The sequence below is a fragment of the Lepidochelys olivacea genome (genome assembly GCF_965140295.1).
Source record: "Lepidochelys olivacea isolate rLepOli2 genome assembly, chromosome: 1".
Taxonomy (NCBI): domain Eukaryota; kingdom Metazoa; phylum Chordata; order Testudines; family Cheloniidae; genus Lepidochelys; species Lepidochelys olivacea.
Genome location: NC_140411.1, coordinates 230,945,913 through 230,960,957, shown reverse-complemented (window position 1 = coordinate 230,960,957; position 15,045 = coordinate 230,945,913). Strand labels below are relative to the sequence as shown.

Sequence of the window (15,045 nt, the reverse complement as noted above, 5' to 3'; positions counted from 1 at the left end):
GGTATATGTAATTAAAAATGGTTAGATTTTTTTCACTTAAAACCTCTCTTTTCTGTTCAGCTTTGAAAGAGATGCTCAGGATGAACCTTTTCTGTGTTCCTATTAACAGCCTAGATTATTAAAGTGGAAACAAACAGTTCTCACAATCTACTTGCCATTTCACTATTTATGTTGTTTATTTACTTTTTGTCCTTCACTCTATTTGGGCACTCAGTCTAGAATGGTCAATCTCACTTTTGTATTTAGTCAGCTTCTCTTTCTTGATCCTATACTCACAATCGGATAACAATCCCACTCTACTGAGATTGCAGTTACTACATGGGAATGTTTAAATTATAAGAAAGAAAAACTTTAATTAAAGAATTCATGAAAATATTTATACTCATATCAAGATTTGTAAAAATCAAATGCTCGGACTTCATTTCTGATTTTGCCAAAATTAGAAATTATGTTTAACTCTCTCCACTTTCTTGATTCTTTTTGTAACACCATAGCCTAACGTTCCAGTATAAGGGAAGCAAACTGAAGACTGCATGGTATATTAGATTTATATTATAAGATTTCCTGTGCAGCTGCTGTCTCTAGTGTTTAGGTACAGCCCCCAGCACCATGAGACCCCAATCTTAGCATAATAAAATTAAATTAGTAATAATAATATGTCTTGCTATCATAAATTTTCTTTTAGAAATCTAATTCTAGGAAAGAAAAACAAATTTAGCTGACATGGTGTAATTCCACTTCCCCTTGGCCAGTAGCTACCCATCTCATGGGAATTCTATCACTGATGATGCTAGAAACTTAGCAAGACCACCTGAATTCATGAGATTTCTGCCATTTGGGGCCAATACCTGGCAAAAACAATGAAGTTTTCAGCACTGTCAAATCTAAAACCTAGCCCAATTCAGTTTGAATCTGAATCCTGGTCTGAACCTAACTAAGGTCCAAATCTGTAAACCATAACTTTCTCCATCTGCACAATAATCACAAGTTATTAAAACAAACTAAAAGAACCATTGGTGACTCTCTGCTTATGTGTTATGAGAAATGACATACCTATAACAGCTTGCTTGCCAACGTCTTTAATCTTTTCTTTGCTGCGAGGCCGTAAATGGCACTTTGCATCTTTAATTTTAAAGCGAGCTTTCTGCTTGATTGGTGGGGCTAATGAATCTGTTGAAATAAAATTAAAAGTTATAATTCCTAATGTAGTCTTAAAGGGCCCTGGCACCTATTTTTGAAATGAAGCTGTAGTCTTCTTGCAATATAAAGGAGAGACAGGACTCGAATCTATAACTCTTTATTTACCTTGTGTACATTCTATATGTGACTCTTGCATTCGTTTCCATAAAGCTACTTTTCCCACAAACAGATAAGAATAGTCTCAGGCTCACAGAGTCTCATCAGCCAATGAGAGTTTGTTCAGTGAGTGTGATTATACCCTGATATTCAGCGAGTGGGCAGAGATCTGAAGAAACTAACTGAACTGGCATTCTTCTTTGCAAGCTTACCTGTGCAGTCTTGGTGGTGTTTGGCTGAATTAATTTCTTACTCAGAATAAAACCAATTGCTGTAATTTTTCTAACTCAACTCCTGACTCCCCAAATTACTGAGGATTTGATTCCAATCTCATTTACGCTAATGTAAAATTAATTAAATGGAGTTACACTGTTGGCAGTTTAAAACTATCCCTTGCCTATATGGCAAAAAGAACTGCCTTTAAGTAGGTTTCAGAGTAGCAGCTGCGTTAGTCTGTATCCGCAAAAAGAAAAGGAGTACTTGTGGCACTTTAGAGACTAACCCATTTATTTGAGCATAAGCTTTCGTGAGCTACAGCTCACTTCATCGGATGCATGCAGTGGAAAATACAGTGGGGAGATTTATATACGGCAGAGAACATGAAACAATGGGTGTTACATTACACACTGTAACAAGAGTGATCGGGTAAGGTGAGCTATTACCAGCAGGAGAGCGGGCGGAGGGAGGGGGGACCTTTTGTCGTGATAATCAAGGTGGGCGATTTCCAGAGTTGACAAGAACGTGTGAGGAACAGTGTGTGTGTGTGTGTGTGTGTGGGGGGGGGGAGATAAACATGGGGAAATAGTTTTACTTTGTGTAATGACAAAGCGTATATAAATCTCCCCACTGTATTTTCCACTGCATGCATCCGATGAAGTGAGCTCAAATAAATTTGTTGGTCTCTAAGGTGCCACAAGTGCTCCTTTTCTTTTTGCCTTTAAGTACTTTACTGAAGTCTGTGGCTCGCAAGCTCTATTCTCCCTCTTACACTCAAAACATATCTTGCAGTAGCAGCTGCTGATGTTAAATTTGCAGGACTCTGCAAATGTTGCTACACAACTCAGAATGACTGGAAAATGTAACAGTTCCTTGCCTTTCTAGCAACGATAACTCCCTTTGAACCATATAATTGTAGCTGAAAAACCTAGACCCAATCTCTCTCCTTCCCAGTCAGCACAGACTTCTTCTGATGAGAGCACTAACAGACAACACACTTCGAACCGACGCTAAGTCTCACGCATGCTCAGCAGTGCGCCACCCGCTTTTCCTGTAGCATCCCTTGTGCAACCTATTCGTTATCTACTTTAAATGTCCAATTTACATTTTAAAGGGATATCAGGCTTATCCACCTCCCCTCTGACAGGCAGCTCAGTTTTATTGCTCTGCTTATCCACATCCTACATCAACTAAGCTCATACCCCCACACCTCCCAATATACATTCTGTATACATAAAATCTTTATTTATAAAACTGGAAAATACAACCAGAAGATTAATCAAGTCTCCATTCAAGGAAAATAAGCAGTGAAATATCTAGCATCTTGAAAACTTAACATCAGCAGATGCTTATAGTTAGTTGTCCGATGCTTCCCATGCTAACATCCTGTTTTCAATTGCTTATAACTTAGCTGAACTTTAACCACTGGGGCTGAAATTTTCTATGTGGGATGTCTGCCTCAGACTGGCTTATTTTGAAAAGTTTTAGCAAAAATAGTTCAGCCATTTTGGAGAACAAGATTAGGGAAAAATATATTTGCCCATGTTAAACAAATTTTTACAGCCATTTTGTTGAGAAGCTCTGGCACCTCCATGCTCTGGAGCTGGGATTTAAAATTTAGTGCGAGGGTGGGGGTACACCCTGGTGCCAAGAGTGTGCCTTTTATTGCCCTTGTGAAAATTTGCCCAAATTTGGCCACCTTACAAAATGCAGTTTGCACATGCTCAGTTAGAGACCTGTTAGAATTTGGCAGCTACATTCTCAAAAATTCCATCCTCATGAACATGGTCCAGCCCCTCAAAACTCCTCTATGTCAACTGGACTGTGCATGTGCCATACCCCCCCAACTGACTGAACATATTCCTGCCCAGGATCACGAGAAACAATAGTATGTGATCACGTAGCTAAAGATGGGAATCCTAATGCATATTCATAAGGGGGCCTAAGGGCTTGCACAAACAACCTTAATTCTGGCATTTCCTAACTTTTGAGTGCTCAACTTTCAACCCTAACATTCTTTTAAAATACTTTTTTGGATGTTATTTATAGTTATGTATCTATCAATATCTAGATATATTAGACCTACATGTGCGCACACATGAATTGTGTGGTACCTACCTGCACAACTGGGAAGTGTTGTGTTGCGTTTCTGCTGGGCTTTGCCTTGCTGTACTGGAACTCCACAGCTCAGTGTGTAACTATTCTCTGAATCTGAACAGAAATGAAAAGGTGGATGCAGAGTGAGGCATATGCAAAAAATCCTTTCTGACACATTCCCCTCACTCTTCACTAATCAGCACTAACACGCAATTTTTGAATAATCACATCAATTATCTACTTTGTGTGTCTGATTAACATTTGAAAGGGTTGAATGGACTTGGGTTTGCCAAAGTCTACCTGTTTCCTATTGTTGACTACAAACTTTATGTTCTTCTATCACTGGAATTCCACATCTTATACACAAGGGGGGATGCTAACCATGAATCATTTAAGGGCAATGATCAGCAAATACTTTATTGCATTTTTACCTCACAGTCACTGGGCTTTGATAATCTCACTTAATTCATAAATACATTACATGCTTTACTGAGTAATTTTAATTTCAGCATTTTGATGGAACTTTTAAAAGAAAAATATAAAACACGTAGGGCCATAAATAGGGCTTATTCACTGCATGGTCAAAACTGTGCATTTGTGTGCACAAATTAGGTAAAGAGTTTCACCTATCTCTGCTAGACTGATAATAAAACTAGAATCTCTGCACAGCATTTAATAGTACCAAAAGCAAATACAAAAGGACCATATTGTATATAAATCTTTGAAGGGGAGAGAGAAGATATAGGAATAGTTAATATTAAATTAAAAAAAAACCTATGTAGCGAACCGGAATCTGTAGTAAGTGATACAGCAAAATATAGGCAAAAAAGATGAGGTAACTGGTCGTGCATGTATAATTGAGATGCAGCCAGACTAGTTTTTTAACAGTTGATTCTAGCCTCATAGTTGATGTAGCAAATAACACAGTTAAGGATGGGTTTGTTGCCATGCAGTTTATTTTCAGTCTCAAGTGTAGGAAGCCTTCTGCCACAAAACTAGATCTGATAGAGAATGTCCATTTGTTGTATGTGTCTCAGGATAAAGTTAAGGTGAGGTAAGTGCTCTGTTCAGCTATCCCATTGCTCTGCCAAGTCCCTGTGTGAGCAATGAAATTCTTTGCTGTTTGGCCCTGGAGTTTAAGTTGTTCATTATGACCTACAATACCCTAATTAGCCAGGAACTTGCCTGAGACCTCCTTTCTCTCCATGACATATTGCCACTGTTGGGCTGCTGGCAGGGTGTGTGCATGAGGGCCCTGCTTCTTTGGAATTCACTCCCCATCCTTGTCCAACTACCCAACTAGGCTGACTTGAAGGATATAAGGTACAGTCCCTCTTTCTAAGCAGATATCTGGGGAAGGCTGAGGTGGCTCTACTGCTCTTGTGAAGAGCTGGCTGGAATTTGCTGAAATTAATGATTTCGTTTGTTCAAGTTTCCGGAATTTGCTGAATTGATACTTTAATTTAGTCAAGTTTCTCGTTAGCATTGTATCCTAGATAATGCATTAGTCCTTCACAGCCTTTCACTATATTTTAGTACTTCTTTTAGTGGTTTTTCAAATGTCACCTATATTTAATTAAGTAGGGCTCAATCCTGCAATGAGAATTGGGGGTGCTTAGCAAGTCACAGGATCAGGCCCTTAGAACGGGCTGTAACAGTCTTCAATGAACATTTGCACATGTACTTTAATTGGCAAGTAATATTTTCCCCCTTGTATTTGTTCACAGTAAAAACTTAATGAAAGCGTTATGAATACAATAAAAGAAAAAAGAAAACAAGGTCTCCTTATGTGCAGAAGTAGATATGAAAATGCGACATTGTACCAACCTGGAACAAAAAGTGTCTTGGAAGGGCATGACAAAAAGCAGCTCTCTATTCCTCCTGATTTACTACAGATGAGTTGAGCCTTAGGAGCTGGTTTGGCATTTGGGAGGCATTTCACCATCTCTGAGGAAGAAGAAATAAAAAAATATCAGCCTGACAGCCTTAATAGGCTGCTCCCTGGCCACAGCAAACCATCATATTACTAGCAGAGAGAGGCATGAGCACTCATCCATGTCCAAGCATCCCGAAGCTTTGTGTATGCTGGGGGGAGAATATCTGGTATCTGAACTTGGATCTGGACTTAAAGTTTGCGCCTGGCTCATATCTTTATAATAAGCTGAGCCCAAACTCTGCATCAGAAAATCCCCCAATACTGGAATGCTCCAAATCCAGATCTAGATTTTGAAGCTCGGGTGCACTGCTCGTTATTAGAGCAATTCAGTGCAAAATCTAGTCACAGAAGTGGGTGGGTAATAGTATTCATATGAGATCCCTTGCCTTTCTTTCAGTAATATTACCCTATTCATGGTGTACCATGGCTCCCACTGCAACAACAAACAGGGGAGTCACTCTCACTAAAACTTTTTTATTGAAATTCTTGACAGAGTAATGTTTCCCATTTCCCATCTCCAGCTCTCACTGACTATGCTCCCAGCACCTCTTTCTTTTTAATTCCAGCCCTCAACTTCTTCAGCTTGGAACAGAAAACCTCCAAGAGGGCTAAGATGTTTCAGGAAGTACTAGGGGTGAGTCAAGCTTCCCCCTGAACCAATGCCCCAGCACAATGCTTTGAAGAGACACTGTGCTACAGAACGGGACATATTTCAGATGTCACCCAAATAGAAGTTCTGACCACTTCGTATCAGTATAAGTACCCCTGGCACGTGCTTTTAGAGAAGTGTAACTCTTGTGCTCTGGAAGCATGCCAATAAATTGTAATTCCTACCTAAATCCCCCCCCCAACCCCGCCAGTTTCTTTACAGGAGAAAGGCAGAGTCTTCTGTAGTGTTTAGTTTAATAACTGCTAATTAAAGTTTAATTTGAATAAGGTATTCCTCATTTCCCATCCTGAACTGTTATGCAATTTTACTGTGAGCTGTTGAATAATTTCTGGGATTCAGCGCAGAAGTGACTGCATGTCAGTAATGGATTAAGTGACCCTATTAAAAGATTTAAATTGAAATCCCTTGAGATGGAAGGAACTATTTTAAACATAAATCATTATTATAAATGTAAATTACAGTTATGTGCATTTCTCATCTGTAGCCACTAGGTGTCATCAGTATCCACACCAACGTTATGATACCTAAACACTTTTCTTTTGCTCTCTTTTATAACCTATATTTTGTTTGAACTAAGGAGTTGAAGGGTTGTTAGGCCCTTCTTCAAGCAGATATTAAAGGGTAAAGTGGGTTTTCAAACTACATCAAGTTTTTGTATGGCTAATCTTGCTTAAAATGTACACAAAATCAGCGGGGACATATATGGGTATGTGTACACTGCCATCAGAGTGATGACCGTGGCATGGGTTGGAATACCCATGCTGACATGGCTAAAAATAGCAGTGAAGATACAGCAGCACCAACCCCGATGCAAGCTAGCAATGTGTGTACTCACAGGATCCCTGGTGGGATTGCACAGCTAGCTCTGAAGCCCGTGCTGCTGCATCTTCACTATTATTTTTAACCCTGCTAGCTAGAATAAAGTTAGCACAGGTATATCAACCCGTGCTGCAATCAATGTAGCCCTATGTCTCTGAGGCCACTTTCTCCTGATTAGTTTCCTGACATACCTCATTCGACGGTTCTTGCTTTATAAGATCCCATTGGCTGAACCCTGCTTTCCTTCCTGCTGGTCTCCAACACCGCAACTATACTGCTTTGTGTGCTTTGGCACTGTGGGCCTAGAAGTTCACCACATAACAGCAGTGACTGGGAGTTTTGAACTGCAGCATCAAAACCCAATGGAATGACAGCCATGCCAGTCTGGGATCCACCCGTGCTAGTCTGCCAGGTTCAAAACTAAGCAGGGCCCAGATAAAATAGACCAATTAAAATGGATTAGTTGAACAATCTTGGCTGGCTTGTGCTGAGTAAAATGGGACCACGGGTTAGAGCAAGGGTTCTGGGACAGAGTCCAGATATCTGCATTATATTGCTGGCTTCACTGATCTATTTTGTAAATGTTTGTTAGTCCCTTCAACCTCTCTTGATTTCTGAATCTGGAATAAGGGAATAATCATACTTATCTCCCTCACAGGACTGTTTTGATGCTTAATTGAGTAAAGTTTGTAAAACACTGAGATCTCCAGACTGAGAAGATTATAGAATACAAACTGTTACTATTGAGCAAAAGAGGATTCTGTAGTTTGAATGTTCATGAGTTACTTAGCATTCACTATCATTAGATCATCTCATCCTCCACCTCCTGATGCTCATATATTCTCAGGTTGTAACAGTAGTTTATAACATAGTTTTCGCCACACTATGCTGGTAAAAAACAAGGAGATCAGCAGAAAGATTATGCTCATAGTAATCCTTGTTAGAAATATAGGGAAGAGATCTTTGTCCAACAAATAATGATGGACAACATCCGTCAAGAAGAAAGTTTTATTTTTAGTCTTCCAACAAGGTATTACAAAGAATAAAGAAAAATTTATGACTATGAAAATACTCTTAACAGAGCCTTTTATTGTGGGAACAATTTTTTTTCTATACAATGAGGGGGAATACAATATAATATATTATTGGTGTAATTATATACTAAATCTCAAAAGATTATCATTCCTGTTGTTAGTTTATGGCTCACTTCTGAGGACTAGTTTGTACAGTGGCAGGGTGACAATTTAGATGATCTAGAAAGAATTTTCCATCTCTAGTTCCTGTAACAATACTTAGCTTTTATACAGCACTTTTCTTCTATACATCAGAAAGAACTTTACAAAGAAAAGTGGGGAAACTGAGGCACAGAATGGTGCGGTGACTTGGCTGTGATCACAGAGAAAGCCAGGGGCAGAGTTGGAAACAGAACACAATCCCCTCATTTCCAGCCCAGTGTTTTATCCACTTGACCAAACTGCCTTCCCTAGATAGATGGGTAGATTCTATAAAGTAAACTTCCTTATCTATGGTTTTATCTGGCTATCAGTACATGCTTGGCAATTATATTAATTCCTAGCAGTTTTAAATCTAAACACAGGTTTGGGTTAAATGATTTCTAAAATGTCAGCTCCATCATTTAAAAAATATAATTCCTATGACATTGGCAGAACGGGGCAGATGACGTCTGTTTTGTATGATAGGGAAATATTGTGGAATGTCAACATGACTTCACTTTGTTATTCTTCAATGTTTTTATTAGCTATCCATCTCTGTGCCTTTTCCTTAGGCACTGCCTGTTTTATAAGCCAGTTGAGTCACTGTACTTGAAGCATGGTGGCATTTCATGCATCAGATATACTGAACTCATATTACGCTTTATTTTAGCCAAAAGGCCAAGGAGCAGTCAGGCAGTTGGGAAGAATCTCTGTTTTCAGAGGTTTCTAGGCTGGCTTCAAAGATCCACTCTGGAATGGAAGTGGGAAGACAAGATCTCAGTACAGGAGTGATGTCTGGCCATAATCCTGCAAACACGAATGCATGGGAGTAGTCTCGTAGGGAGATTACTCAGAGGAAGTTATACACATGCCTAAGTATTTGTAGTTTGTTCTTTGGTGTGTGTATGTAAATTCTTCTCCTCACAAAGTCTGCTCTGTTATTTTAAATAATAAAAAGTATAACAAAACAAAACAGCCCCAAAGGTCAGACTAGTGTCTCTATGGCTTGTGGCCTCAGGCATTCATGGTCAACCTTTTCTTGGAGAGACTTCCCCTAGGGATAAGAGGAAGTTCAGGCTATGTGTCCATTCCATCACTGACTTCTGTCAATTAATGCTTATTAGTGTTAGCGGTGGTTGCCATTTTGTGATGTGGACATGTCCTTTAGAAACTGATAGGATATAATCAATTGATATCACACAGGCCACCACAGAGCCTTAAATAAAATCAACCTTTAGGGTTATAATGTGCTGCTGTTTTAAACACATGGCAGACCCTGTGGTCCTCACTAAGCCAGAACACTGACTGGAGTAAGTGGGTGTTATGGCTGAATGAGGGGTGCAGGAGCAGGCCCAAATATAGCTATCAGAAGGTGCTCAGGTAAAAAGAGTTTTCCATTGTTAATGATAGGTTAACCTAACGAAACACCACCCACTTCAGAAATATGTAAATCAAATGAAAATACGTTTAAGAGATAGTGCCAGAAGACTTTGTCCCAGCACAGCAGCTTCTGTTGTGTTTAAAATTAGACCCATAATGCTGCAAAACACAAGAAAAAGACCTGGATGTGGCTGTAATAGAAGTTTATCATGCAGTACCTGACTACACACACTGAGTGTCAGACTCCAATGTGGTCCATCAAAAATAGGTTTCTATTTCTGACCTTTCCAAGTTATTGTACCCAAGTGGAAAACGGGCAAGACGCGATCACATGAAAGTAAAAGTTACTTACTTACCAACACAGTCCTTTTTATTCCAGTGTAGCTTCTTTCCAGGTGGACAGACGCACTCATAGCTCCCCATTGTATTAATGCACCCATAGTCGCAGCTACCGTTGTTGATGCTACATTCATCAACATCTGAAAATATATTTAAACAGGTCAGTATAGTATTATACACTATGTAATACATACACATATATTGTGTACTAAACACATACTGCGCATAAGCCCGTATGTCTCTATTATACATGTCATATAGACGTGTATTCATATCATAATTATATATAAATATGTATAATGCAGACAGCAAAACATTTTAGTGCAAAGAATATTTGAGTATCCTTATACAGACACTCACACAGCCCCTAATCCTGCAAAGACGTATGCATGTGCTTAAATTTACCTACTATAACTGGTCACACTATAATTCATGGAATTACTCACAATACATAAAGCAGATGTGTAACTCACTGCAGGATTGGAACCATAATGCATATTGTACGATACTGATAACTTCAAAGCAGTACATCTCTGTGAGATTTAATTATTTTGACTTATCAGAAAGATACATTATTCATAATGTAAGTGTATAATATAGAGGAACAGAACTTATGTTTTAAAAGATGGATTACGATTAAGGGAGAAAATGCATATTTGATGGGAATGGGTATATTAAGCATAATTTGTTTAGTCTACTGCTCAGATGGTATTAATGAAAAGAAGGAGTCTTGTTATAGCAGGCAAAGCAATTACCAAAAATGTGTCAACTGATATTCCAGTAAAAGGCTTTAAACTTTAGAAATATTTGTTCAGAATTAAGCATTACTTGTTTAATTTACTCAATCAGCGTTTATGTAAGATTTCATTTATATCCTGGAATAATACATAGTAAAAGTATTCAGTGCTGTTGCAGCCATTGCCTGTATGAGCTTGAAAATAGACCCAGCTTTGAAATTAATTCAGTGATCATAATGTATGGTTGTTCCTAGACAGAAAAGTAAGTTTGGTTTTGGCCAGTATAAACCCATTATTCTGCAGTCATAAGGTAGTTAACAGTATATTCAGTGCTGTGTTGCCAACTCTCATGATTTTATTGCAAGTCTTGTACTATCTGGTGTTTTTCTTCAAGCCCCAGATGTTGGAATCAAGAGACTGCATGAAAATCTTAGCTTTCATTTTTTTTTAAAAAGTAAAGTTTCTAACCTCCATGGTTGTAAAGAAAAGTTGAGAAATATGAAGCAACTATGTCATAGAGGCTTAGAAAAAACAAACAACCCTGTCTCAGGAGATTTTTCTAAATTAATAATTGCATGATTTTGTAGGGCCTGACATAAGATTTTTGAATGTTTGGGGTTGGCAATACTCAAAAGTGAAATGCCAGCTCCCTGGCTCCCTGCCTGCCTGGAAGGCTCTTGTCAGTTTCACTTTTTGCCAGTAAAGCTGAGAAAAGCTTTCCTTGAGGGCTGTGGAGGCTGCACGCCCTGACTCTCTGTTTCTTCCCAGCTTCAGGAACTGGAGGGGCAGAGAGCTCTGGAGTGATCTGACTCACCTGCATGGCAGTGGCTCTCTGCCTTTCTGGCCCTGGAACTGGGGGAAAGGGTGGATGGGGAGTCTGGGCACCCCAGCTCCCTGCATCTCCAGACTGGAACAGGAAGGTTCATGTCAGTTTCACAAAGGAAATTTCACAAAGGAAATGGACAAGATCCTTTCAGGAGAGCAGCTGGGAAGTTGAAAAATTCTGTTTTGGTTCTTCTGAAGTGGAATTTCTCTCAAAACCCTTCCCATGAAAAATTTAATATTTTGGAATTTTGACCCAACTGGGGATGAACATTTTTCAAAAACATTATTTTTTTTTGTGGGAAGGGATTTTTATTTTCTGGCCAGCTCCAAAAAAGACTCCTGGTTTCAAAGGTGCTGGATACTTGTAGCTTTTGTTGACTTCTATAGGCCTACTTGCATGACTAACTACATATCGTGAGGAGGGTTTGCACAGTCAGGCAGTGTCAGATTAAGGGTTATGAAAAATATACACTTTTAGTACAGATGGCCTTTACTGTAACATATGCTTCTAGCAGAGCTCCAGTGAGAGCAATAAGGGTTGTGCATGCGGATGGAGGGCATGCTATGGCCCATAATGCGGTGTGACAAAGCTCTGTCCTTGCCTCTGTGGGTCCTGCGTTTCCTGGTGGATTTTGCTAGCCTCAGAGGCTCACTGTGACCCTCCACATAACCCTTCTCTCTCTAGAGACAAGGGTCACAGTCTACTGAGGCATTTTCATCATAAGCCAGTGAGGGAGGTGAGGAGAAGTTATCCTTCCTCTCTGTTGTCTCCCAGTCTCAGTGATTAATCGGGGGCAAAGGAGGGCCCCGGTCCACCCTCTACTCCAGGCTCCCAGCCCAGGGACCCTAATAGTATCAGCTATGGTAGCTGACCTTTTAGAAACATGACATGTACAATTCCCTGGGCTACTTACCCCAAAGCAGCCCTCACTTCCTCAGGCTCCACTTCACCCTTACCTCAGGGCCTCCTTCCTTGTGCCTGATATGGTGTGTGCTACTCAGTCTCTCCAACAGCCCAACTTCCTCCCACAGCTCCTGACATGCACATCCACCTGACTCACTGGGAGGCTTTTAACTAGTTTTAGCCAGCCCCTGATTGGCTTCAGGTGTCCCAGTCAACCTAGCATTCTCCCTGCCTTCTGGAAAGTTCTTAATTGGCCCCAGGTGTCTTAATTGACCTGGAGCAGCTGCCATTTCACTTATCCTGGTACCAGGGATTTGTTTAGCCTGGAGCTAATATATCTATCTCCCACTACTTTTCTATAGCCATCTGGCCTTGCCCCATCACAGTGGGCACTCCCTTTCATTATTAGATGCTACTAAAGAGAGAGAGAGAAAATAAGACTGAACTAGTTTGGAACAAATAGAATCCTGCCAATTCCCTGCCTCAGATAACACAAATTAAAAAGGTTTCAGAGTAACAGCTGTGTTAGTCTGTATTCGCAAAAAGAAAAGGAGTACTTGTGGTACCTTAGAGACTAACCAATTTATTAGAGCATAAGCTTTCGTGAGCTGTATTGTATAATGTGAGTTTGCCCCATTATCCATTACCAGTGACAGACCTTGCTAGTAATATGTGGGGGAAAATCTTACATACAGTATTCATGTACCTCAGAATGGTGAACTCTTAGAGCCAGATTCTGCTCTCAGTAACTCCACTGGACTAAATGGACTTATCCTGGTTTTATGCTGATCAGCGTGTGACTGAGAGCAGAATTTGTCTCTGAACACTTTGCTTTTGTGGGTTTAAATTTAGACCCTTAAGATTATCTGAATATGCTTTTGTTTATAGCTTAATACACATTTTACTCAGCTTATACTTTGCATAATGTCAGGGTGCCCTGGCAAAAACACCAAACTCTATTTTCAAACAAAACTTATTAGTTTTAAAGTAAAAAGAATGAATGGAAAATTCCTTTTGAACCTCAGTCTTTTCTAACTTTAATTTAGATTTAAGGCTGTAGGATGGAACGAATGGACTCTCATATATTGTGTGTTTACACTGTATTTTTATAATGCTGATCTGACTAGTTAAAAGCATCATTCAGAAGAAATACACTTAACATGTTCCACAAGAAAAACTATTGTTTTCCTTTGACCAGTATTTTTAAATGTTCAGGTAGGAGACCACAGAAATGCCTTAGAGTATGTCTGTGTTGCAGTTAAAAATCCGCAGCTGGCTTGTGACAGCCAACTCGGGCTCATGGGGCTTGGGCTGCGGGGCTGTTTAACTGCAGTGTAGACTTCCAGGCTTGGGCGGGAGCCCAACTCTAGGACCCTGTGAAGTGGGAGGGTCCCAGAGCTCAGACTGCCATTAAACATACCCGCAGCCTGAGACCCATGAGCCCAAGTCGGCGGGCACAAATCAGCTGCGGGTGTCTAATTGCAGTGTAGACATACCCTCAGAGCGATGGTATGTACTGTGATACAGCTGCTGCGCAGTGGACTTAAATTCAAAAGTGGACATGAAATTCTCCATTCCTGACCATGCTGAGGTTGTTCCTATAGCAAAATTTATACAGTACATGCTATGTGAGGAAAAATGGCCACATGGCTATGATGCTGTCAAAACACCTTGTCAGATGATCTGCCAAATACCACTAGAAATTCCATACCCTGATCCAAATTACTAGCAGTTATGAATTAGATGTAAGAGATAGGTGTGTTTCATTAAGCATGGGACTGGGAATGAGTACACCTGATTTCTAGTCCTGACTCAAGAAACCTTTAGCAAGTCACAGAAGCTATCTGCCTCAGTTTCCCCATATATAAAATGGGGATTCTACTAACTTTTCTAACTCGAAGAGGTGGATTAATTAGATAATGTATGTAAAATGCTTTGGACAATATTTTGAATGTGGACAATATTTTGTAAGTGCTATGCATTAATAGCGAGGGGCAAAGGGCCAGATTTAAATTAACCAACTAATTAAGAATACATTGAAGGTAGTCTGATATAAATGGGGTGTTTTTATTTGTTTAAAAACAACAGAACTATTATATGTAATGATGTAGGTAAGAATACCATCCCTCTCCTATACCTTTGTATGTTGCTTGTCATCTGAGGTCCTGATCCTGCAAATACATGCATGATTCCCATCATGGGTTAAAAAGAGTTAAAGGCCAGTGAGCCATATTTATTACATCTGTGCTGCAAATAATTAGTTGCTTTTCAGACAACAAGGGCAGGACTAAGACGAGTCAGGTGACACTTGGGCCTTATAAAAGGCAGAGAGAGTTCACAGGGATGAGAAAGGCTCCTGGGAAGGGTCTAGAGCTAGGGTCTGCAGGAGACCAGAAGCTCAGGAAGACTCATTCGGAGGGAGCCAGTGCTCAATACTGGAGCAGGGGAGAAGACTCCACAGTAATCCCAGACAGGGGAGTGGGAACAGAATGAAGATGGGCTGATCTGCAGGGACTTTGGGTGTTACTTAGACTTTTTTGTTACACTGAACTAGATGCTTCTCAGTTGGAGGGCTGTGTCATCCACAAAGGCAAATGGTCTTCCGGGGCTGG

At 40.0% G+C, this 15,045-nt stretch overlaps 1 protein-coding gene across 3 annotated transcripts in view; it reads right to left on the bottom strand.

Moving 5' to 3' along the window:
* Positions 1-15,045, bottom strand: part of SCUBE1 (signal peptide, CUB domain and EGF like domain containing 1) — a gene marked incomplete at its 5' end in the record, with an annotated part of 297,483 nt that overhangs the window by 32,681 nt on the left and 249,757 nt on the right. For all 3 annotated transcript variants that reach the window (XM_084618019.1, XM_084618021.1, XM_084618020.1), the window contains 4 exons: positions 1,054-1,170; positions 3,631-3,723; positions 5,437-5,556; positions 9,985-10,107. In XM_084618019.1, coding sequence (XP_084474145.1) covers positions 1,054-1,170; positions 3,631-3,723; positions 5,437-5,556; positions 9,985-10,107 — 453 coding nt within the window. The remainder of the gene's footprint in view (positions 1-1,053; positions 1,171-3,630; positions 3,724-5,436; positions 5,557-9,984; positions 10,108-15,045) is intronic.